The sequence below is a fragment of the Hibiscus syriacus genome, unplaced genomic scaffold, assembly GCF_006381635.1.
Source record: "Hibiscus syriacus cultivar Baekdansim isolate YM2019G1 unplaced genomic scaffold, ASM638163v2 tig00111402_pilon, whole genome shotgun sequence".
Lineage (NCBI taxonomy): Eukaryota > Viridiplantae > Streptophyta > Magnoliopsida > Malvales > Malvaceae > Hibiscus > Hibiscus syriacus.
In genome coordinates this window covers 5729083-5756873 of record NW_024063082.1, presented here as the reverse complement: position 1 = coordinate 5756873, position 27791 = coordinate 5729083, and the positions used below count along the sequence as shown (strand labels likewise).

General features: G+C 34.4%; 1 protein-coding gene and 1 pseudogene across 1 annotated transcript; both read right to left on the bottom strand.

The window, feature by feature from the left end:
* Positions 1 to 2329: 2329 nt before the first annotated feature.
* On the bottom strand, positions 2330 to 4028 carry LOC120161618 (organic cation/carnitine transporter 3-like). Its single transcript, XM_039171839.1, has one exon. The coding sequence runs from the start codon at positions 4002 to 4004 to the stop codon at positions 2457 to 2459; it is 1548 nt and encodes a 515-aa protein (XP_039027770.1). The 5' UTR covers positions 4005 to 4028; the 3' UTR covers positions 2330 to 2456.
* A 10496-nt stretch (positions 4029 to 14524) lies between these two features.
* Positions 14525 to 18795, bottom strand: LOC120161619 (annotated as a pseudogene).
* Between the last annotated feature and the right edge of the window lie 8996 nt (positions 18796 to 27791).

Below are 27791 nucleotides of genomic sequence, written 5' to 3'. Positions count from 1 at the left end.
CAGTTGACCCCATACAACTCTTGCAATACACAAAACGATAGGACACAAACACCCAAGCCAAGGAAACAACAACACAGACTTTGCCTCCCCATCTTAATACCCAACTACAAAACAACAAACACATCTCACCCAACTCCCCAAAAACTGCGAAAGATCGAACATAATTCAGACCATTGAAAAGACAAAGCATTAAACCAACGCAGGATCAGACAGTGGACAACATCAATAAGAAACACCAAAGAACATAAAACTAGCCACAAAAAACATAAAAAACTATAGCATCCGCACACATTCACACGCGGCAGACCACCAAAGCACAAGATAAACACCACCCACCAAAGCACAACCCCTGAACAACCATAAACACTCAGGCAATAAACGATGAAAGGAAGAAAACCACCAGAAAACACTTGGCAACATCTTTGAGAACACCACGAACAAAATCTCAAGAACAAAACCTACAACCTCTACTACCCCAGACAGACACGCACCAAGTTTAAGCAGTTCTGGAAACTCTAAATCCTTGAAAACTTCACTTTCAGGCTCAACATCATTAACGAATCCAAAAATAGAGCCAAACAACTCCTCTTATTGAGAAAGAACACTCACAGGACCTCACCATAGCAACCCACAATCATCCATAAACCTTTCCAAAGAAAAGTGTTTGGTAGAAAACCACATACAAATAACCAGATTCCGAAGAAATACAAGTAACGCTCTCCCTCATATTGAAATATTTCAAACGAGCAAAATACAAAATCATTATGGATTTTACACAAACACCTTGCATGCAGTTTTAGCTATCGCAGACTGACTCCAGACACTGACTAAAAAACTCACACAGAATCTCAAAACCTTGAATTTAGTTTCATACTTAATCCAGATCTCGAGCACGAAACAACAAACAATAGGAATAGGAATAAAATTGCAGTATGTAGAGAATGAAAGGATCTCACCAAGCTATAAAAGAAAAAACACCCAATCCATCGAGTAGCAAAATTGGGGACGAAAGCCAAACGACCCTATATCCCAACAACACCAGAGCAGACCGACCAAACCTTTAATTAGAGGATATAAAGAATGACTCTACGTCATTGTGTTGGCTTTTGAAAACTAGAGAGAAGTGTTCGTAGAAGGGCGAGAAGCAGCAAACAAGGACATTGATTGAGGAAATTGATGTTTCTAAAGAAATAAAAATTTAGCAATTGAGTAATATATTCAAAAGTTAGCAAGCAAGAATTATTAATTGCAGCTATATATATTTCAAGTAATACAATAGATGTGACTGGTGATCTCGATTAATTTAATGATTAGACTATATATATCTTATCTCATCTTTAAACTAAAAGATATTGTGCACGAATTAATTAATCTTGATTGTAAAATAATTGTTGTTATTTTTAGAGGTTTTGAGTTCGAGCACTAGGAATGTCAGGGGTATTAACGTTTAATTTCAAATATTATCTCATATATTAACGTTGAAAAACATTCTATAGGTAGAGTTTAAATATTATCACGTATTTTATTTAGAATTTAAAGATTAAGACTTTAAATTTTAAGAGTTAAGGTCTTAAATAAGACATACAACACTAAATCTTCGCTTGTGAAATATATATTTGTTTCCATGACCATGGAATAATATCCATTCCAACAAAATATAGAAAAGAACGAACAGAAAGTGAAAGGTTCAAGTGGCATGGTTGGACAGTGTATTTGTGATTTACTTTCTCCAAAATATCCTCCGACAGTACATCCTGTGGTGTCTTCAACCTTGTCAACATGTACTGAAATCAAACAATAATTTTCCCTTGTTTGAGGTGACAACGTGGCACTGACTCTGCACCTTCCCCTTATCTTAGCCAGATATACTTTGCTTAACCCACCACCACTTTTTTAGTTTTTTTTAAGCTTATTATGCCCTCTCCATTTGGTAATTTGGTGGATTTGCCATCGTCAATGTCCTTCCTTAAAAGGCTTTTTTGATCTCATAAGATGCCCTTCATTCTTTTCCCATCGAATGATTTTGCATCTAGTCATACTGGCCCCATATGGCTGATTCCATTGAAGAAAGTATCCCCACTTTTCAAAGACAATGCCGGTTTCATGTCATGTACTAAGGTGATAATGATGTGACTCCAATGCCCATGGATGGATTCACTTATGCCTTACCCATGTACGCTATGTGTGAGGGCCAATGCTTTTGGCTGCTTACATGACAGGATAAAATACCATTGGTTTCAAAACATTATCTGAAATAAGCCAAAGCTCATTATTGCAAATTGGAGACGGATATTAATTCGGATCTACAACATTATTTAATAATACTTGGTTTACAAAATAATGAAATTTATTCATACAAAATATTCGAAAAAGATGTACAACAAAGGCAGCATTAAAAAAGAAATACCAACTTTAACAAGCAATTATTGGCAAGTTAATCATTGGACCCATACAGCTTATGCCAACGTTGGAATTGCGGCTGCCGCCTTTTCCTTCTGTCTGTGCTCCTCTTCGTCCATTGTGTCACAAATTGTGCCGCCTCTCGTCTCCGGTAACCCGATCAATGGCAGCCCACAAACCCCGATCGCCATCCCAAAAACCCCAAACGATATCAAGTTATTTTTCCTACCAGCAGCCACAAGCAATGGGCTGAACACTCCCCCAAACACAAGCGCTTGCCTCACCATTGAGATGGCTGAGTTCCTCACGCATGTGGGGAATAGCTCTAATGTGTATATCAGAGCCATGTTGAACGCCGTGCAAGCGCTGAAGAAAGATATCAGCTCCATTGCTATCTGTAAACTTGGCCACACTCTTCCCATCACCACACACATTACACTGCATACACCGCTTAAGATTGTGAAACCCAACAACGACTCTTTCCTGTTTTTCCCTATAAGGAAGAATGTAATCAGTGAAGCTGGGAGCTCGGATAAGGCGTTTAATGTGACGCCTAAATAGAGATTGACTGACAGATTTCCGAGGCCTAGTGGCATGCCGTAGTACACCATTCCAATCCCAAAACCTGCCACCATGACGGCGGCTAGCCTTTGAGCAGCCCATCGCTTGTTCAACATTATCTTGATGGAAGAGTAAATATCTACATTGTCGTTCCAAGATTCTTGCTCGATTATGACATTGGAGAAACTCATTGTCAAGACACTAGCAGTCTGAGCCATGCTTTTGAGTGTCGTAACTGCTTCCTCTTTGCGTCCTTTAACGAACAGCCATCTCGGGGACTCGTGAACTAACAAACGAACTAACACACAATACAAAATTGTCGGCACCGAAATCCAGAGATACAGAGTTCTCCATGAGGAACCTCTATTTACATATGCCATTGCAGGTAATGACAGAAACCCTAAAGTAAAACAAAAGAATCCGATAACACCAGCTTGGCCGCGCCACCGTTTTCCCACAAGCTCGGTTGATAACACCAGGGCACAAGTTCCAACAGTTGCGCGGCCAAACCCATTGATGAATCTCAAGGCTGAATAGATCCAAATATTGGGCGAAAAAACGGTGAATATGGAAGAAAAAGACATCATTAGACAAGCGAACAAGAGCATATTTTTACGGCCAAGTGTCGAGTCAGCAAGCGTGGCAAGCACAAGTCCACCAAATAGGCAACCCATGAAGAAAGAAGAAGCAGGTAGCCCAGTGATGAAAGAGGTGGAACATTCGTGGCCCCATTCCGATATAATCGATGTGTGCGCAGGCCAATCCCAAGACCATGAACCCTTGGGGAGTTGGCAAATGTTGGAGAACTTGTCGCAAACCGAATCGTCAGTGCAGTGCCAAGATGGCTCAGCGTCAGTGAATACACTGATGAACGTTTGCTGGGCGTCAAAGACCCAAGCAAATGAGACGAGTATTGCTTGAAAGATTTGGAACCACCCGAAGTCTCCGATGCAGCGTTCGATGGTTTCATCGAGGGATCGAGGCAGCCGCTTGGGTTCTGCCGGTTTATCACAATCAGAGAGAAGCGGTGTTGAATCGGCCATACACCGTTCTAAGAGAGGAAGCAAGTGATTGTGTATTGTTTTGTGATAAGATGGTGTGTGATCCTTTGGTGCTTCGGTGCATATTAATAGAGATGTACGGGACCTTATGAATGACAGCTTTGAATAAAATTAAAAAATGACAACCGGTACAGCCGGGGAGAGGACTGTATGACACGTCAAACCATGTCAACATATATCTAGATTAGCCCACATATTTATCTTTAATACTCATTAAGGAGTTGTTTGTTTATTTCAAAATGATTAAACGTTAAATGATTCAGCGCTGAATGATTCAAATATTGAATGATTTAGAGGTTCTGTATTAATTAGCTCAGAATGTGACATGTTGTTTGATAATGACTCTGAATCATTCAGAATGTACTTTTGTGCTGAATCATTCAACATTGTTTTGCTGAATCAGTCAACACTTAATTATTCAAATGTACGAAACAAACGCGTTGAATATCGAATGGTTTAGCATTCAACGTTGAATGATTTCATTAAGAGACAAACAAATAGTCCCAAGTAAATTTAAGGTAGACTAATTATTATTTTTTTTGAAGTAATTATAAAATGTCAAATTACTGAGTGAAAATGACAATAAAAAACGTAAGGATTAAAAATGTTCAAGTTAAAGTAGATAGTTTAAATCAACACTTACAGCATAGTATAAGGACCTATCAAATATTATATCATTTCTTAAAATAATTGTATGAATCAAATGAATTAAACCTTAAATTATGCACATTTATAAATTTTAACATAACAATTAACATTTATAAATGAGAATGTATAATCAAATTCATACGCTACAAAAAATTCCATTTACTAATGAACATTTATATTGATAGGTAAAATCCATCAGTTCTAATACTGATACTGACAGATTTTAACTACCGCCACTAAAAGTTTACATTGTATTAACCGGTTTCGTAATCCATATATATATATATATTTGTATATATACTGACAAAAACCGTCAGCTTGAACTTTTATTGACTATGCGATATACTGATTATTGGAGCTGGATTATAAACACAAAAATTTTGAATAAATTTACTGACCGAATGCCACCAATACACAATCGTCGCAATATCATTTAAATTATATTGATGGTTGTAAAACCATATTTATATGTTTTTTTTTTAAATTATGATGATCGAAAGTGCTTTTATTGACGATCATTAACCTCGGGTGTATATCGACTAAAATATGCGTCACTATATGTTTATATCATCACCTCTTTATACTAACAACATTTGTTTTCTTCGGTAAATCATTAGCTTGTCATTATAGCTTTTTTAAAGTCTATAAGGACAGATCTTAAGGTGCTGTTTGTTTTTGCAGAGGTAAAATGTATGTAGTCTACGGACCACATATGCAGGCATCTGCAGCAGAAGATGTGGATCAAAAGTCTACAGTCTGTAAGAAATAGACTGTTTATTTTTTAACGTCTGCAGACTGCTAAAATGAACTGAAATATAAATAAACTGATTTTTTAAACTTAAAATGATTTTTTAAACTTAAAAGAGTTTTGCAATACTGAGATTTAAATAATTTTAGTTTTACAATACTGAAATTTAAATAATCCATACAACTACAATAATAAATTATTTAAAATAAATCAATCCATATTTTAAAATAAATCAATCCATATTTTAAAATAAATCAATTCATACTAATAAATTATTTAAAATAAATCAATTCATACAACTACAATAATAAATCAATCCATATTTTAAAATAAATCATCCATACTAATAAATTATTTAAAATAAACCAATCCATATTTTAAAATAAATCAATTCATACTAATAAATTATTTAAAATAAATCAATCTATACAACTACAATATTAAATCAATCCATATTTTAAAATAAATCAGTCCATACTAATAAATTATTTAAAATAAATCAATCCATACTAATAAATTATTTAAAATAAATCAATCCATATTTTATAATAAATCAATCCATATTTCATAATAAATCAATACATACTAATAAATTATTTAAAATAAATTATTTTAAAATAAATCAATCCATATTTTATAATAATTTATTCTAAAATAAATTATTTTATAATAAATTATTTTAAAATAAATTATTTTATAATAAATTATTTTAAAATAAATTATTTTATAATAAATTATTTTAAAATAAATTATTTTATAATAAATTATTTTAAAATAAATAACCTTATTAAATTATTTAAAATTATTTTAATAAATAATCATATTTTATAATTGTTTTTGAAGAGGTTTGAAGACCTTTGAAGACATAAAATCATGTCTGTACCAAGAAGAGCTTGCGCAGACGTTAGAAGAGTTTTTGTCTTCTAAAAAACAAACGGTCTGCGAAGTCTAATGTATGCGTGTGGTCTGCGCGGCGCAGACATAAGAGATTTGAAGATGTTATAAACTAAAAATAAACTAAGCCTAAGTTTATAGTGACGTTTTTTGACCGCCGGTACATGCAACTTATTTCCTAGTGTACGTTTAACACATGCTTTTATTCTCATTTATTTATGCTTTCTCTTTATTTTTTGGTTCATCAATTCTCAAATCCAAGCTGATCTGATTGCCCTTTGTAGTGATCACAAATAGAAGATTTCTTCAAAAGGAATGGTAGAAAATTTTCATAAAAATGTTTAATATAATGTCTTAGGAATTATCTTTTGCATTAATGACAATTATCTATTGAATAAATGATTAGAAAGCTTGTGGCTCAAATAACAAGATAAGGCAATGGATTTTCAAATTAAAGATCATCCAACTCTAGAAAAGATTGAATGGATAGTGAAAGGTTCAAATGGCATCTTCTTTTTGAATAACATTGTTAGGCAGTTAGCATTGATTCTTTTTCTCTTTCTCTGTGGAAGTACTTGTGAGGTCTTTTTATTAAAGGGATTATATCAATTTAGTCCCTTTATTTAATATACAGACCTGCCCAATTTAGTCCCTAAATTAGAGAGATTGGTTCACATTTGTTCCTCTACCATTAAATCAATCAATTTAATTCATGTACTGCTAGAAAGAGTCAAATGAGTAGATTTTTGCAGGCTTAACATTTATGGTATAGGAAATATCAGATTTTTACGGGTTTAATATTTATTGTTTAGGAAATATCAATTACTATTTAATGGAGTTAATATTTTCTTTGAATAGTCTAAACTCGAAATTTTTAAATGTAATAATATTTCTTTCCATCATTAAAATCATTAACCATCATTAAAATTATTTAATAATTTTAATTTTATTAATACTTTTTAATTTTATGACTCTGTAAATAAAATATTTTATTTGAAATCGAACTAGATGTTAATCGATAAATGTTAATGTGCTCGTATTATTTCCTTATAAATTTAAATTCATCATTTGAGGCTATAAATTTTAAGTTATTTCAAACTAATATTTAAAAAGAACTACTATTAACAATAATTTAATTTAGTAGGATGAGACATTTGATTTTTTAAGTAAGGTCAAATATTTGAATGCTAACGTTTTTGAATGAGGCAAATTAGGTTAAAAGCGTTACCCTTATAATGAGACTTTACAAAATTCAATATGAATTAATCGATCAATAGACTAAATAAAACTAATTAATTTTAAAAGGAACAACTTGAAAAAATTTGGAACCAACGGTACATGCGGTCACTGTTATCTGCTCTTGCCTGCTTTGAATGACCGTGCATCTAGTCATGCTGGACCCATTCGGCTTATTCTGAACTGGCCTCCACTGACCCCCAAGAAGAAAGGATCTCCACCACGTTAAATTTTTAAATAAAATCTAAAATCTGAATCATAACATTATAAATATAATAAATCTAGTTAAAATGATTGTTTAACAATAATAAATATAGATTAAAAGATTAATGAATTAACTAGTAATGATTGTAAATAAAAAAGATGTACTAGTGCCATGGATATACCCTAGCATGCATGATCGTGGGCCAACGATTTTGATTGATTAGATGAGAGGCTAGGCTAGGATTGCTTATCCTGAATAATTGAACCTCAAACTTTTGAGGAACAAATTCATTTTACAAGAAACAAACAAGTTATTGAAGCAAGACAATGCAAGTTGCTACTGATTAGGACCCATACCGCTTATGCCGACGTTGTAATTGAGGCCGCCACCTTAACGTTTTGTTTGTGCTCTTCTTCACTCTTTGTGTCATCTCTAGTCTCCGGGAATCCGATCAACGGCAGCCCGCAAACCCCGATCACGATCCCAGAAACCCCAAAGGATATATGGTTATTTTACTTCCTCGCAGCCTCAAGCACTGGGATTGAACACTCCCCCAAACACAAGCGCTTGACTCACCATGAAATAATCTTTTGAATAGAATGTAATGTATTACCAATAATCTTTTGAATTAATGATGGTTAAAAAACATGTGGCTGAGATCACAAGATGAGGGTAATATAAGTTTTCAAATAAAAGATTCCATTGCTATAAAATTTGGCAAGAGATTGAATAGATGGTGAAAGGCTGAAGCGGCATTTTCTGGAGAGAGGATATTCTGGGAGTTACTTTCTCCAAATTTCCTGAGACAACACATCCACGAGTGTCTTCAACTTGTACCCAATCAAACCCTTCTTTTTTTCCTTGTTGACTATGTCTTCTCCTGAGTTGCTTTTAGCTATAATTACTCAATTCCATTTGGTGGATTTGCCATCTAATTTCCATCCATTTTTCGACATAATCAATGCCCTTCCTTAAAAAGGCCTTTCTTAATTATGCAAGATGCCCCCCACTTTCCTCCACAGCTCTTACTGACTGAGATAAAATTATTTCTTCTTTCTGAAATTTTTATAATGCATAAAGCCACAATCTCAAATAACTTAATTTGATTAAAATACTTCAAATATACATAAATTAATTAAAATTAAAAAATAAAACATAAGAGTATACAAATATACACACGTCTATAAAATTCAATTACGTTGACTAAGCACCGAAAGGTGCATATAATAAATGCACTGAAAAAATGAGTTGTTTTTGTTGATTTTTGGACAATGGCTAAATCATAATTTAGTTATTAAATTTTAGGGTATTTACAAATTAGTCCTTAGGTTTCAACTATAAATGCCCTAGCTCATTTAGCTTCAAAATCATCCCAAAGCATTCTAGCTTTCTTCCAATACTAGAGAGAATTTAGAGAGTTTCTTGAGAGTTGTTTTCTCCTTTTTATCGAGAGAGAATTATCATTGTTTTCTCCTTGGTAGATCGAGAGAGGTTGTAATTCTTATTTTCTCATAGTAAAATTCTTCTACCGTTGCCCGTGGTTTTTACCCTATTTTGTTTAGGGGTTTTCCACGTAAATTTTGTGTCTCTTTTTATCTTCATTTTTATTTTCTCAAATTATCAGTTGCGATTTTGCTCTATCCGATAGTCGTCTTCCGCAACAATTGGTATCCGAGCTAGATTAGAGTGTGTAATATCTGCTTATTGTCTTTGTGGTTGCCACCAAAAGGTGGATCCTCCAACATAATAAAGTAAGAAGTTATTACCCATTCTTTGAAGGTTCCAGAGAACTATTCACGATAGTGAAATAGTGGGAGCTATCAATAATAGAAGTTATGGCAACGAAATTTGATATGCTCCAACCTGAAGGTTTTGAAGAAGACGAAAAGAAGAACTTGGTTTGCAGGTTGAACAAATCTCTGTACGGTCTAAAGCAGGCGCCGATGTGTTGGTATAAGAGATTTGATTACTTCATTATGTGCCTTGGATACAACAGACTTAATGCAGACCCTTGTGCTTATTTCAAGAGGTCTGGTGATAACGATTTTGTTATATTGTTGTTGTATGTGGATGACATGTTGGTTGCAGGACCCAACAAAGATCACATTGAAGAATTGAAGGCACAACTGGCTAGGGAATTTGAAATGAAGGACTTGGGATCAACAAACAAGATTCTAGGGATGTAAATTTACCGAGACAGAAGCAATAGGAAGATTTGGCTTTCACAAAAGAATTACTTGAAGAAAATATTGTCACGATTTAGTATGCAAGATTGTAAGCCAATTTCTACCCCTCTTCTTATTAACTTCAAATTATCCTCCAGTATGAGTCCTAGCAGTGAAGAAGAGAGGATGGAGATGTCTCGAGTACCGTATGCATCAGCAGTGGGAAGTTTAATGCTCGCTATGATATGCACAAGACCAGACATTGCACAAACAGTGGGAGTGGTTAGTCGATACATGGCGAATCCAGGCAAAGAGCATTGGAATACAGTAAAGAGGATCCTGAGATACATCAAAGGGACCTCAAATGTTGCATTATGTTATGGAGGATCAAACTTACTAATCAATGGGTATGTAGATTCTGACTATGCAGGGGATTTGGATAAAAGCAAATCTACTACAGGATATGTGTTCAAAGTTGCTGGTGGAGTTGTAAGCTGGGTTTCAAAATTGCAGTCAGTTGTGGCTACATCCACAACAGAAGCAGAATATGTAGCAGCTACACAAGCCAGTAAAGAAGCAAATTGGTTGAAGATGCTATTGGAGGAGCTTGGGCACAATCAAGAGTATGTCTCTCTGTTTTGTGACAGTCAAAGCGCTTTGCATCTAGCAAGGAATCTAGCATTTCATTCAAGGACAAAGCACATACGAGTTCAATATCATTTCATTCGTGAAAAGGTGGAAGAAGGGACGGTAGATATACAAAAGATCCATACCAAAGACAACATAGCAGATTTCATGACGAAGGCGATCAACGCTGATAAATTTACTTGGTGTCGATCCTCTTGTGGCCTGTCAGAGGCGTAAGCAACATGATGGTACAAGGTAAAAAGAATGGTGTGAAGATATGATTGTTCCAATCAAATCTTCAAGTGGGAGATTGTTGACTAAGCACCTAAAGGTGCATATAATAAATGCACCGAAAAAATGAGTTGTTTTTGTTGATTTTTGGACAATGGCTAAATCATAATTTAGTCATTAAAATTTAGGGTATTTATAAATTAGTCCTTAGGTTTCAACTATAAATACCCTAGCTCATTTAGCTTCAAAATCATCCCAAAACATTCTAGCTTTCTTCCAATACTAGAGAGAATTTAGAGAGTTTCTTGAGTGTTGTTTTCTCCTTTTTATCGAGAGAGAATTATCATTGTTTTCTCCTTGGTAGATCGAGAGAGGTTGTAATTCCTATTTTCTCATAGTGAAATTCTTCTACCGTTGCCCGTGGTTTTTATCCTATTTTATTTAGGGGTTTTCCACGTAAATTTTGTGTCTCTTTTTATCTTCATTTTTATTTTCTCAAATTATCAGTTACGATTTTGCTCTATCCGATAGCCGTCTTCCGCAACAAATTAGGCATATAATAATACGTCCACGTGTATGTTTTCCTCATGAATACGTACCATTTTACCAAAGAAAAATCAATGGGTTTAGATATATAATTTAACTGATTGAATCTTAACTTAGTTAATATGATTTTATTATATATAGAAGGACCTAATACAAATACGTTTTAATGTGTATGATCCTTCAATTTAAGACTTTGAGAATATATATTTGAAGATAAAGATGAATTTGTCACGTTCGACGAGTATCGCCGAGCAACACTAACGATATGTATTATTGAACACCATTAATTTAATTTATAAAAATTTAAAATTCTAAGAGGCTCAACGTATTATTATAATTTAGTTAAAATTTTAAAGCTAAAATATTTAAAATAAAATATTAATTATATTATTTTTATAATATTTTTTTAATAATAATTAGATTAAATACCGACTTTCATTCCGCGCCGACAAAAGTGCTCATTAACACTCGTGGAATTTTTCTTGAAAATAATATATAAAAAATATTATTTTGGTAATTAATACAAGTATACATTTTATTAAAAAGTAAATGAATAAATTAATGTGCTTTTTTTATTAAATAATTAATATGGTTAGGCTAACTGAATCGTTTTTTTTTAATTCAGAGTTTATTGTTTAAGAACTCATCAAATAACCTCAATGGTAAAAAGAGATGTTATTTTCTTTATAAATTTTGAGTTCAAATATCTATGTGTGCAAAGAAAGTTATAAACAAACACTACCTTATAATTACTCAAAACTGTTAAAAAAATTATCGTTTAAATTTATAAATCTTAGGTTTAAAGTTGGCGGTGACCTTTGAGTTAAAAATAATAATTGAACTTTTAATTTTTTTTACTTCTAATTAAGTATTTATATCTTAAAATTTGATTGATTCATTTATTTTATTAAATGAGATAATTGCACCATATGTTCTTAAAGTATGCCTCTTATTTCAATTTTGTTCTTAAACTTTTAAATATTTCAATTTCATCTCTAAACTATGACTATCATTCTAAATTAGTCATTAAAATTTCTAACATTTCAATTTCATCCCCAAACTATGACATTCATTCTAAAGTGTCCCCAAACTTTTTGAACATTCCAATTTCATCCCAAACTATATGTATATACTAAACACATCTCTTGTTAATAAAATCATTAGGCCAAATTATATTATTATATGTTTGAAAAAACAAACTTTAGGTTAAAATATGGTTGAAACCAATCACATATTTGGATGAATTTGAGAAAGAAATTGAAATATTCAAAAGTTTGGGCACTAATTTAGAAATAGGGTCATGGTTTAGGGATGCAATTAGAATGTTCAAATATTTAAGGATTAATTTAGAATGAAAGTCATAGTTTAGGGATCAAATTAGAATATTCAAAAGTTTAAAGAACAATTTAAAATGAGATTTATAAGTTGGGGATATATGATACAATTAACTATATATATTAAAATTTACTGTTAAATTTAATAATTTATTTTATTTAAAGAATAATTGACTTCTTGCGATATTTTAAAAACGAAAATTAAAACTTTTAAAGTAATATCTAAGAAAACATATCAAGAGTAAAAAATAAAACTGATCGCATAATTTAATTTATTTATTTATTAAACAAATATTCAATTAAATACAATCTTGAAATATTTTTATGTCTAAATTTTACAAGAGATTAAAACAAAAACTTTAGAATAACTTAAAAAAATCTAATATAGTTTTATCTTATTTTCAATTAGAAAAGTGATTATAAGATAATATATATTTAAAATTTTTCTTAATTATTAACCACACACACCTTGTAGAAGTATCTTTTTACAACTGAGATCACACAATTAATTTATATTTTTTTAAATATTATTTTTTCAATAACATAATATCATTTAACTTATTAATAATAAATAAAATTATTCATCCATCCATATATCAACTATTAACTTTTTTTTTTCATCGCGACTATAATTGTAAAAAAAAAGTTGAAAAATCTGGGTGAGGTATTTGCAGTCGTGGTCATCTGCCCTTGCTGGAATTTATGAACTTAATATATCTGTAATGGGACAGTGGCCTTCATTCTCTTCACACAGGATGATTGTACATCTAGTCATACTGGACCATCACCCATTCGGCTTATTCCAGATTGGTCTCCTTTAAGCCCCACCAAGATCTCTTTTCAAAGATAATGTTGCTTTCGTATCATACGCCTACCTCAAACTGTTGTGGACCAATTAATTTTACAAGAAGCAAAACGTGGTAGCCGTTCACAAATGCCTTAGATGATGCCCCAACTCGAAATGCCGCAAAATAATCGACTGCCGCGTTACCCTTATGTTGTACCCGAACCTCCCAAGGCAAGAGTAGAAGGTGCAGCAGCAATCTATTGCTGCTCAACGCCGGTCACGATCACTCAGCTATCAACCTCCAAGATTACCTTTTGCACACCTAGAGCCAGGGACGGACAGATTTATTATATACATAGGAAGGGCTGTAGCCCCCAAACCAGACAATTTTTTTACATTTAATTTATTTATAATTTAAATATTTATAAGATAATTATGAACTGCTACATGTGAGGGTCGAAGGTTTTGGTAGCTTTGCTGAGATAACGTGGCTTATTCTAGATTAGTCTCCATTAAGCCCCATAAAGAAGGATCTCCATTTGTCAGATAATGATCTCCATTTGTCAGATATAGTGCGATGATAATGTGGCTCTGTTGAATGTACCTGCCTATATATGATATGTGTTAAGGGCAAAGGTTTTGGTAGATTTGCTGAGAGGATATCATAGGATTTTCAGCGGCGAATGCTTTTCTCGGACATCAGTGAAGATTTCTAAAAGCGTCGCTACTTTTTGCAACGTTTGTTTTCTCCACGTTTTTCTTAAAGCGTTTATAAATGCCACTGAAAACTGAAACTATGTCCCCTTTTTTTATTGTAGTAAGGAAACAGAGAGTTTTCGTCGCTCATACATAAAACATTTTACGCACTTACTGTGTCAAAGACTTCGGGTCAATCATTCAATCTTATTACCATTTACTTATTATAAGATAAATATTTGTTTTACGCTGTTGCTAGACTCATCTGTTAAAATTTAGTAATTTTTATAATTTTTAGTGATTTAAACAAAATTTATTCATACAAAAGATGTTCGAGAGTTGTACAAAGACGACATTAAAAAGTACTGATAATAACAAGCAATTATTGGCAAGTTGCCACTTGCCAGTGATTAGGTAATTAGATTGATACAGCTTACGCCAACGTCGGAATTGCGGCGGCCGCCTTCTCATTCTGTTTGTGCTCTTCTTCGTCCATTGTGTCACAAATTGTGCCGCCTCTCGTCTCCGGTAAACCAATCAGTGGCAGCCCACAAATCCCGATAGCCATCCCGAAAACTCCAAACGATATCAAGTTATTTTTCCTACCAGCAGCCACAAGCAGCGGGCTGAACACTCCCCCAAACACAAGGGCTTGCCTCACCATTGAGATGGCCGAGTTCCTCACGCATGTGGGGAACAGCTCCAATGTGTATATCAAAGCCATGTTGAACGCCGCGCAAGCGCTGAAAAAAGATATCAGCTCCATTGCTATCTGTAAACTTGGCCGCACTCTCCCCATCACCACACACATTACACTGCATACACCGCTTATGATTGTGAAACCCAACAATGAATCATTCCTGTTGATTTTCCCTATAAGGAAGAATGTAATCAATGATGCTGGGAGCTCGGATAAGGCGTTTAATGTAAACCCCCAAATAGAGATTGACTGACAGCTTTCCGAGGCCTAATGGCATGCCGTAGTACACCATACCAATCCCGAAACCTGTAACCATAACGGCCGCTAGCCTTTGAGCAGCCCACCGTGTAATACCCCAATTTCGTCCGGGCCATTTGAATCCATTTGAAGATGATCAAATTAATATGAAGGTGCTCGATGAAGAATTAATTCAAATGATGAAGCGAGGAAGCTTGCATTTGGGAATTTTAGGTGCTTAATTGGATTGTGATCATATTTGCTTCGTTTTGGAATTCAAGATATAAATTGAAGCCCCAAATTCAATCCCAAATCCAAATTAAATGTTTAGAGTCCTTGTACATCTTATAAACCTAAACCCAAATTACAAATGAGGCCCAAATCGGACCCAATTACAATGGGTCATCAGACCCAAACCTGAAACTCATCAAACCCAAAATAGGACCCGGTTGAAACATCACGTGATGCCCACACCCGACAGCACACTGACCGAGAAGCTCGGTTCCCAGGCAGAGCGCGATCACCAAGCCAGCATGCGCAGCTCCACTGACAGGGAACCCGTGTTGATCGGCCACCCATCCGATACCAAGGCCACCATTATCGTCGCCCGTGATCACCATGCCCAACCGGGGGGCCCTGCACACAAAACAACAGAACACGAGGAAGCAAAAAAACGAGGAGATCGACTAGAAAAACAGAACATGAAACATTCGAGGGATGGAGGGGGGTCGTGAAGAAAAAACAGAAAGCAAGGAAAAAATAGGATCAACCACATCGAGAGAACCCTAGAGAATATCATTCATCAACAACCAGAGAACAAAACGAAAGCAAAAGAGACTTACCCTTCGGATCCAGTAGCTTTCGTCACTAGGAATCCATACCCCGTCTGTGAGAAGGTAAAACCTTTCGCCTCCCGTTGATTTCGAGTCATGCATGTTGGTTTTAGGTCTCGGGCTTTAGGGATTTGAAGGGTTCAGTACATGTTTGGTCATAGTTCAACCGGGTAACGGGGCTAGGGTCGCGGGGTTTAGCAGTGAGGTAAGGGTTTAGTTTAGCTCCTTTGGTTTTGGGTTTTGTCGGAGAGGAGGGGTTCTCGTCGGGGTCGTTTGGAGGTAGCAACCACGGCGGTTGCTACGGCGGAGGCGGTAGAGGCTTGGCTTTCGCGTAGGGTTAGGCGAAGAGAGGAGAGGGATTTGAGGAGAAACGGCAGGGTATCTGGCCAAGGTTGAGAGAAAACGGCTGAGAGTTGTTTAGGGTAAGGGTTAGAATGGGTTCAGGTTTAGGAGTTTACCCTAATGTTCTGTTTGTCATAACGCCAAAACGGCGTCGTGTAAGAGGCCGTGAAACGGCATAGTTTTGGTCGGTGCCAAAACGGCAGCGCCTTGACAGCAGGGGGAGTAATCCGCGTTTTGGGATAGTGGGTTAGTAGCTGCGTGGGTCCTTCAATCTTTGATCCGTCTCGGTTTGGTCCCTAAATGGTTGTTTGTTGTAAACTTGTAATGTTACTTTTGTCTCTTGATTTTGAGCGCATTTCGTTTCGGTCCTGAAACATGAACTTTCGCTGGATTTTAATTTAGCCTCCTAACTTGCAGCGTGTTGTATTTTGGTCCTGTATCACGTTTTGGCTATTTTCATGTTATTTATACACTGGATATGTAATTTGGAAAACCTTCAATCTAGTCCTATGCAATATTTTGGGTTATATTATGATTGCAGTACATGAAAATGGAATTTTTATGAAAATGAACTTGCTGTTTAACTTTTTATTTTAGTCCATTGTTTAAATATTTTAGGTTAATTTAGATTTATTTTAAGTGTATGCATGCATATTATTTTGAGCCTGTAATTCGCATAGATGTAGGTGTAATTTATTTTTATGAGCATGTTGAATTCATTTACTTTAATCGCATATTTAATTATTTTTTGCATTAACATCACTTTGTATAATTTACGCATGTTGGCCTCATGTGCATTACTCAACTTGATTACATAATTGGATTAAGGGTAATACCCTTTTAATTTAAAATTATTTTAAGTGGGTTGTCTTAACTGATTAGATATCCACTTTTAACAATTTTAAAATAAAAGTGTATCCCATCAGTGACACCTAAGTCCATCACTTTAAAATTTGGGAACGGCAGAAAAAGAAATATTCGGCTATTTAAAATTTATCGAGAAAAGGTAGTTAGAACTTATCTAATATCTTGTCTCGATATTTATAAATAATCGAATATTCTTTATCTTTCTAAAGGATTGGTAATTTTTAACTTAATCAATTTTGGTGCTTTGAAATATTGTAAACTTCATGTGTTGTTGTTTTGTCGGGATCAAAAATTAAACTAAATTCGAACTTGTAAAATTCGTTGCAAAGATATTAATTAATCGACTAGGTACCGATTTAGGGCGCTGTGGGGGTGCTGATCCTTCCCCGCACGTAACCGACTCCCGGACTCATATTTTGATAACGCAGACCTCAAATTGTTATTTTAATTAAAATTAATTTTATTTAAAATGACAACGCTTTTGGGTGTCCAATCACACCCTAATCAAATATTGGTGGCGACTCCTCGAACCTTATATTTTTATCATAAAGGAATTTTCAATTTTTCGAAACGAGAGATTTTCTAAAATTGCATTGTTTTTAATTAAAATTCAATTGAAAAGAGAATAATTAAAGATGATGCGGTTTTCAAAATCTCGCCCCCACCCCGTTTAAAAATCGTTTCGACACACCGCTTTTTGAAAAGTATCCTGATTGAAGAGTAAATATCTACATTTTCATCCCCTGATTCTTGCTCGATTAGGACATTGGAGAAACTCATTGTCAAGGCGCTAGCAGTCTGAGCCATGCTCTTGAGCGTCGTAACTGCTTCCTCTTTCCGTCCTTTAACGAAAACCCATCTTGGGGACTCCCGAACTAAGAAATGAACTAATATATACAATACAAAATTGTTGGCACCGAACTCCAGAGGTACAGATTTCTCCAGGAGGAACCTCTATTTACATATGCCATTACTGGTAATGACAGGAACCCTAAATTAAAACAATAGAAACCAATAACACGAACCTGGCCGCGCCACCGTTTTCCCACTAGTTCGGTTGATAGCACCAGGGCACAAGTTCCAACAGTTGCGCGGCCAAATCCGCTGATGAATCTCAGGGCTGAATAGATCCAAATATTGGATGAAAAAACGGTAAAGATGGAAGATAAAGACATCATTATACATGAGAATAAAAGCATATTTTTACGTCCAAGAATTGAGTCAGCTAGCGTGGCAAGCACGAGTCCACCCACTAGGCAGCCCATGAAGAAAGAAGAAGCTGGCAACCCTGAGATGAAAGAGGTGGAACACTCGTGGCCCCATTCCGATATAATCGATGTGTGCGCTGGCCAATCCCATGACCATGAGTTCTTGGTGAGTTGGCAAAAGTTGGAGAAACTGTCGCAAACTGATTCATCGGTGCAGTGCCACGATGACTCGGCATCGGTGAATACACTGATGAAAGTTTGCTGAGCGTCAAAGACCCAAGCAAACGAGACGAGTACGGCTTGAAAGATTTGGAGCCACCCGAAGCCTCCGATACAGCGTTCAATGGTTTCATCGAGTGATCGAGGAGGAAGTTTGGCTTCCGGCGGCTTATCAAAATCGGAAAGAAGCGGTGTTGAGTCGGCCATACACCGTTCTATATAAGGGAGCAAGGGAATGAATGTGTGCCATTTTGTGATGGGAAGGCTTGTGATCCTTTGTTGATATTTGTGAATTTAAATAGAGGCGTTTCAGGACTTACAATTTTTAATAAAATGCAAAATGACAGCCAATACATGGGGGATGATGAGTGGATGACATGTAAAACCACGTCAGCTTATATTTAGATTAGGCAACGTGTTTGTAATAATTATGTACATTAATAGAAAAAATAATTATATATACTAGTAGTAGGACAATAGCCTCGCGAAGTTTCTTATGAGATTAATTTGTAGTAATATCATAGATTTATGAAAATATTAATAACAATATTATTTACAAAGAAATCAAGGTAATTAGTTTAAAATTTTGTTTTGTAATATTATAAAAATAATTTTAATTTATTAATTAAATAATTTTAATAATCATTTATAAACATCTTCATCCATGCATAATATTTTGTATTTTTTAGTAGAAATATATCTTTTTTTGAAAAAATGATTTATTTTACTTGGTTTTTTTTTAATAAAAAGTCGCATCAAAACCAAAAGCACACTTTTTATTCTCTCAATAATTTGTTTTTTTTTATTTTAAAAATAGTTCTTTTGGTAAGTAACTAATAATTATAGCAGTTGGGATGGTGAGTCATTATTTTTAACTTAACATTATCATTAGCAATCTATAATTCGTTCGGAGTAAAGGAGATTTCACAATAGAGTAATATCTGAAACTAAGGTTAACCAGATATGATCAAGTTATACTATGTATTTAATGCCGATATAGTCCCTTTACATTCTGACACAATGACTAACCACATATTACAATCTTGTTAAATTGATTTAATTTTTAAATAAATCTTGTATTTGTATCGAATTTAAACGTGTTCATATATTTTTTATTAATCGGTGTTAAATTTGCAAATGGTATACTGTATAATACTTCATTTTCTATTGAATAGAAATGTTACAAATATATATACATTTCTAATCTAACTAACTAACTGATAATTAGTTACAACTGCAAAACAGAAATAACAACTTAACTTCTTAACACTCCCCCTCAATTTGGTGGGTGGAAGACATCCTTTACCCCCAACTTGGATACAAGATATTCATGTTGTTGCACTCCTAAGGCTTTAGTAAAAATGTCTGCCAATTATTCTGAAGAAGACACAAATTATGTCTTGATGAGCCCTTCTTGTATTTTCTCCCTTACAAAATGACAACCAATCTCTATGTGCTTCGTGCGCTCATGATAAACTGGATTTGCAGCAATCTGAAGGGCAGCCTTGTTATCACAATGCAACCTGACTGGATATTTTCTTTCTAGTCCAAGTTCATTGGCTAAACCATTTAACCATGTCAACTCTGCTGTTGTAGTCGCCATGCTTCTGTATTCTGCTTCAGCAGACGATCTGGCTATAACATTCTGCTTCTTAGATTTCCATGAAACCAATGAACTTCCAAGCTTAATGCAAAAACCAGAAATAGACTTTCTTGAAATAGGACATGCAGCCCAATCTGAGTCACAATATGCGTTAAGTTCACAGTTGTTGTTTGAGCCCATCAAAATCCCTTGACCATGACTTTTTTTAATGTACCTCACTATCCTCAACGCAGAACGTAAATCAGACTCCTTAGGTTGTTGCATAAACTGGCTCAAGTAATGTACATCAAAGGTTATATCAGGCCTGGTATGTGTGAGGTAAATGAGTATTCCAATTAGCCTTTGAAAGACACTCTTATCAACTGACAACTCATCGTCTTCATTAATCCCTTTCATGCACAGCTCATCATACTCTGCTGTAGTGAGCTTGACATTTTGTTCAAGAGGAGTTCATGCAGGTTTTGAACCACTCATTCCTGATTCCTCAATTAATTCAAGAGCATATTTGCGCTGGTTAACTAAGATTCCTTTCTTTGACCTCATAACATCAAGCCCCAAAAAATACTTCAACTCACCAAGATCTTTCATCTTAAACTTTTTGTTCAAAAGACTCTTCAAGTCATTAATCAAACAATCATCATTGCCAGTAATCAACAAGTCATCAACATAAATCAACAAGACTACGATCTTCTTGTCCTTTCTCATTGTGAACAAAGAATAGTCAAATTTACTCTGTTCATAACCAGCCCCTAAAAGGGCCTCAGTCAACTTTAAATTCCATTGTCTAGATGCTTGTTTCAAGCCATAAAGGGATTTTTACAGTCTACATACCATATTCTCCCCTTGGCTGCAAAAACCAGGAGGAAGTTCCATATATACCTCCTCAAACAAATCACCTTGTGAAAAAGCATTATACACATCAAGCTGGAATAGAGGCCAATCAAAAACAGAAGCAATAGCAAGGAGAAAATGAACAGTAACCAATTTAACCACTGGTGAAAAAGTATCCACATAATCCACACCCTCTTTCTGACTGTATCCCTTGGACACCAAGCGAGCTTTATATCTTTCTATAGTACCAGCAGCAGTGTTGTAACACCCCCAACCCGTATCCGACCCGGATACGAGTATGAGGTGTCACATTGACTTTTCAAACTTTGACTCTTGACAAAATTCAAAGAATTTTTAAAGCATTTCATTAAAGTAAAAGCGGTTTAGTTACATAAACTGACCACAATAACCAAAATCAATCAGAGCATATTTAATTCAACCAATTAGTACATGCTAACTATACTCAAAATAACCAAAAACATTTAAATCCTCTATTTTCTGATCTGAAATTTTTGTAAGGGAGGTGTTGACCTGTCTTACTCTTCTTCTCTTCTCTTCTTGCTTCTGTAACCTATGTGTGAAACAATCACACGCTAAGTCGAAGACTTAGTGAGGCAATAAACATATAAGGTAAACGGTAACTAATAATCATACATAAACAATTACTACTATCATTTCATATAACTCATACTTTTACATGTAACAAATATATATACATACATATATGCCGTTATCATTCATATCTCTTATCTCATGTTCCTATGATCTCTTATGTTCATATCATATATCTTATAAACTTATTATTATATCATCATTTCAATCAATTATACTCATTCACATATACCTTAACATGTACTCATGTATATCATATAACATATACCCTATATACTATCATAAAACACATACACCCAGGCAACTATAATATCATCTTCATTTTTATTAATATTATCTATATACTAGCCCATGATACACATGTGAGAACTAAAGATATGCGAGTACATAGAGGTTGTGCACTAATGATGTCACCACATCTCATATAATTGCACCGAAGTGCCACATATAATTGCACCGGAGTGCCGCATAGAATTGCACCGTAGTGCCATATAATAATGTCCATAAGGACCACATATCATACCTTAAGAATCATATACATATACTAGGGATCAAGTATGTGTCTCACCAGACTTCACACATGTTCCAAAGAATACATATATGTCCCGAATGACCACATATCATTCTTTAAGAATCATATACATATGCCAAGGATCAAGTATGTGTCTCACCAGACTTCACACATGTTCCAAAGAATACATATATGTCCCGAAGGACCACATAGACCCTCGACTCTTGGCATGCCAACTATACCCCTAGCTCTCATGACACATAACATAGACATTAATATTTATGTTAACATACATTAACATATACACATAGTCATGTAATCCTTTCACATAGCTCATTGTCATATAAATCACATATTCCATATACATATAAACACATGGTTTACCTACGCGTAGAATATTTTCATATAATCATGTATCATATCTTGTGATCATATAATCATGTTACTTATAATCACATAACTTCTACTCATAGGGTTCAACATCATTAAACTTAGTTCCCTTTTTCATATCATCATACATTTATATATATTCTTATATGTCCTATCAATAACCTATAAACTCACTCATATTCTCATATATTCACATAGGTAATATCATAGGACTTATATCTTTTCATATGATTTATGTTCTATTCTCTTATATTCACATACATGTAATACATATCAAACATGTTTACATAAATCATTTCTAATTTACATAATTTATGGTCATATATTTCCTATTACAAGTCACTTATCTTATCTCGTCTTCCCATATGTTCATGTTTATCATACACCACATAAGTTTTATTACATACTTATATCACATTCATATATCACTAATTCATATAATTTACATCGCATCATCTATCTTATTCTTTATTCCTTGGTATGCACTTATATTACATAACCTATTTTATACTGATAATATATATATATATATATATATATATATATATATATATATATTACTTCTATTATTTCTTTTATATACCAATTAATCAATTTACTTAATTCAATTTCATATAACTCCTATAATTTTCTCATATCACTCCATATTCAAGTTTCCTAATTGATACATCATTCTCATTTCATTATATAATTCAATCTTATTTAGTTTCTTTCAATTCACATTAAATCATATAACACTATTATATTAAATTCTCATAATTAATTATACCGCTATGCACAACTCATAATCCTATTATTCATATAACCTTTCCACATAATTACCTAGTTTCTATCGTTTCTCGTGGATTCACTTTCATCATATTCTTTTATTTTTACATATTTTATTTCATAATCCTATATTCCCTTTATCATATGAATTATGTAGATTCTCTTATAACTCTTCATAGACATATATTTTCAATTCTATATATCATGTAGATCTTATCATATGACATATTCTTTATACTTACATAAATTATATAACACATACAAACATATCATCTCATATAATCAATCATACATACATTTCATGTCATTCACCTACTTATAATCAACACTTCATGCATAATAAAATAACTCTCGGAAATAGACTTATCACAAGTCCAATTTCCTTATAATCCTATAAAATAAGATGCACTCACCTGGGCCTCACTAAGTTAATACCGATCTCTCATAATTCCCCTTGATCGATCTTATTTACCAAATATTTCGGAACTGATTTAGGCTCGGTATCTACACAAATATACAATTTAAGGCAATCTATCAAAATCTAACCTTATAACTTGATATTAATAGCTTAAACGACTTTAAGAAATCAACATTTCCATTTTCCTTTAGGGGGTATCGATTCCCTACAATGGGGGTATCGGTTCCCCTTTGGCATTCTGAAATTCCATGTTCGTTTGAGGGGGTATCGATTCCCCTTGAATGGGTATCGATTCCCCTAGCCCAGAAATCCCATTTTGAGCTCGAAATTCACTTCATTTCAGCTTAAACCTTCATATTTTACTTCCTTTAATATTCCTAACTTCCATACACATATTTAAACTCATTTCTATTCCATAATCACTTCTTTAAACCCAAAATTCCACCATTTACATGGCATTCAAGAATCACACTAAATTTTCAATGTGTTCTAATTCCAATTCTAACACTTCATACTTCTTAATTAGATTGATGACAAGTCAAATTCATCCATAAAACTTCAACAACCATACCATATCAAAATTTCATCTTAAAACTCATATTACAAATTCCTTCTTAATTCCTTTATCTTATTGTTTAAATCCCATATAAGCTTTCCTTAAGCTTATTTAATACCCAAAGAATCAAAATCCACTTAATATTTAAAGTAAATAATTATAAAAAACCAACTTACCTATTGTAGCTAAGCCCCACGTGAAGAAGAGAAAGCAAGAAGAACAAAGCTTCCAGATAGCTCTTTTCCTACGTTTTTCACTCTTATAAAAGGGGAAAAAATCTTTTAAAGGAAAAAGACCATAATACCCTTCCACTCTTTTCATATTTACCAGATAATCCTCTTAAATAACATTCTCAATTAAGTCCTTGAACTTTTAACTTGTTTCGAAATCGAGCACATGATTTTTTTAAAATTTTTAATTTAGTCACTGACCCTGATTTGGGATGTTACAAGTGTATTTAATCCGATAAACCCATTTACAACCAATGGGAATTTTTCCAGAAGGTAAAGAAATAACTGACCAGGTTTTATTTGTTTCAAGAGCAAGAATTTCATCCTTCATGACTTGTACCCATTCAGGATGTTGAATGGCCTCATGATAAGACTTAGGTTCAACGGAATTCGAAATAAAAGAAACAAATGATTGAGTACCACAAGGAAGATGATTATAAGAAATGAAATCTGAAATGGGATAAGGAGAGGTGGAAATAGAATTGCAAACAAAATCAGATAACCAATGAGGTTGCTTAGGAACCCTAGTAGACTTTCGAACCAAGACTGGAGCTACTGGAACCACAGGACTTTCTAACTGTTGTGATGATTGCCCAAGTTCAATATTGGAAGGAGAAACAAGTGGTGTAGTATGAACAGGTTACTGACCAAAAGAAAGGTCTAAAAACTCAGAATCAGGGATAAAAGGAGTAGAAGGGAAAAAATTTGTTTGGACAGGAAAGTGAAAAGGAAACACTTATTCATGAAAAACAACATCTCTATTAACAAAAAACTTCTTAGAAGTAAGATCAAATAAGAGATAACCTTTTTGAGTGTTTGAGTAACCCATGAAAACAGAAGGGAAGGCTCTAGGAGCAAATTTATCAACTGGTTTAGGAACAGTGGCATATCATAAACAACCAAACACTTTCAGAATAGACATGTCAGGGATTTTGTGATAAAAATGTTCATAAGGAGTCTTCCATTGCAAAACAGAGGAATGAAGTCTATTTATAATGAAACAGGCTGTTAATATACATTCACCCCAAAATTTGATAGGTACTTTTGACTGAAAACGTAAAGCCCTAGCTACTGAAAACGTAAATCTGAATACAGGAACTTTGGTGTAAAATTCCAAGAGAAGAAAAAAATGGAGAGCAATGAGAATTAAAAAATTCTGTACCATTATCACTTCTGATAATTTTAGTGACAGAAGAAAAATGAGTGGAGGTAAATGAAAGAAATTGTTTAACAAACAAAATAGCATCATTTTTTGCCCTCAAGAGATAGACCCAAGTCATTCTTGTGCAATCATCAACCACAGTCAAGAAATACCGATGACCACTATGAGTAGATATTCTATAAGGACCCATAAATCGATATGAATTAGTTCAAAAGATGTTGAGGATCTAGTAGAACTAAGAGGAAATGGAAACCTAGTTTGTTTTGCTAAAGGATAAATATTGCAAGAATGAACAAAATTTTCATCAAACTTATCAGAAATATAAGAAGAAAGCTTTTTCATAGCAGAAGCAGAAGCATGCCCAAACCTAGCATGCCAAAGACTTGTTTTATTATTAACAAAAATATCATGTACAGAATGAGCAAAAGAAATTTCCTCAGTACTAGCTAAAGAATTAGAAATCAAACTAGTAGCTCCTTTAGACTCAAAAATATAAAGGCCATTAAACCTTCTACCAATCCCCTTGATCATGCCATTGCAAAGATCCTGCAAGATACAAATGTCAGGATAAAAGGAAACGATACAAGCATGATCTTTAGCAAGTCGAGAGACAGAGATCAAATTATGAGAAAAGTTTGGAACAAACAATACGTTGGAGAGAACAAGTTCAGAATTTAACCTATGAGACCCTACATGAGTTACAATTTCAGTATGACCATTAGGCAGATGAACAAAACGATGAGCAGGACATAAAACAGTAAATTCCAAGCCCTTGAAAACAGATAAAATGTGATCAGTTGCACCAGTATCAATTATCCAACGAACACATGAATTACTGGAAGCATGTAAATTACAAGCAACAGTACCTGTAAGATTCACACTGGAATCTGATGGTGGACTTTTGCTCAAGAAATTCAATATTTTATGGTATTGTTCAGAGGTGAAAGAAGGTACTACTGAAACAGTAGAAGAAACCATCAAGCCATGCACAGTGTCTTCATCAACAACGTGCACAGAGTTAACCACCGTAGCAGCCAGAGAAACCTTCTTCTTGTTGAATTTAAAATCTGGTAGAAAGCCAATAAGTCTGTAACAACGATCGCGGCTGTGGCCCTTGAGTTTACAGTAATCACAATGTTCCATTAAAACGTCTTCTTTCATTACCTTTGGAAGCAGTGGTGAACATAACAGATGTTTTAATGGGCGAAGCATAAAGTTGAGCACGATACAGCTCCTCTTGAACGATCATAGAGTAAGCTTGATTAACCGTGGGGAGGGGCTTCATGATTAAAATTTGACTACGGAGTGCAGAATATGTTTCGTTAAGGCCCATCAGAAACTGGAACAGGCGTTGTTGAGCCACATGAACCGAGTTCTGCTGGGTAGCTTCGCAATCACAAACAGAGAACGGAACCAACGCAGTATATTCATCCCACAACAGTCTGAGACGAGTAAAATAGACAGAAACATAGGATTCGCCCTGAACCAGTGTTACAATCGAGCGATGTAAAAAAAACCCTAGAGCCATCGATTTTATCGAATCGCTCCTTGAGGTCTTTACAAACTGCTTCAACGTTTGAAGTAAAGACTATTCCAGCGGAGAGATCTGGACTTACCGAGTTCAGAATCCATGAGAGAACGAGTGCATTACAGCGCTCCTATTGAGACTGCAAGACATCGGTAAAGTCATCCCTTCGACAGCTTCCGTCTATAAAACCAAGTTTGTTTTTTTCCAGAAGCGCGATACGCATTTACCTGCTCCACAGGCTGTAGTTCTCGACTCCGGTGAGTTGTTGCGAGACCAACTGAACCCCCGGCGTATCCGAAGGATGCAGAAAGAGAGGGTGATTCGAATCAATCGAGAGAGCCATTAGCCCTAAGAGAAGGCAGTTTGGGGGAAAGAACGTAATCTGAAACCGCTGCAAGAGACGAATCTAAAAAAAACTCAGCGAGAGATGGGCCACAAAAAATTCAGCGAGAGATGGGCCAAACAGGAAAGGACGGCCTGGAGACTGATACCATGTTAAATTTGCAAATGGTATACTGTATAATACTTCATTTTCTATTGAATAGAAATGTTACAAATATATATACATTTCTAATCTAACTAACTAACTGATAATTAGTTACAACTGCAAAACATAAATAACAACTTAACTTCTTAA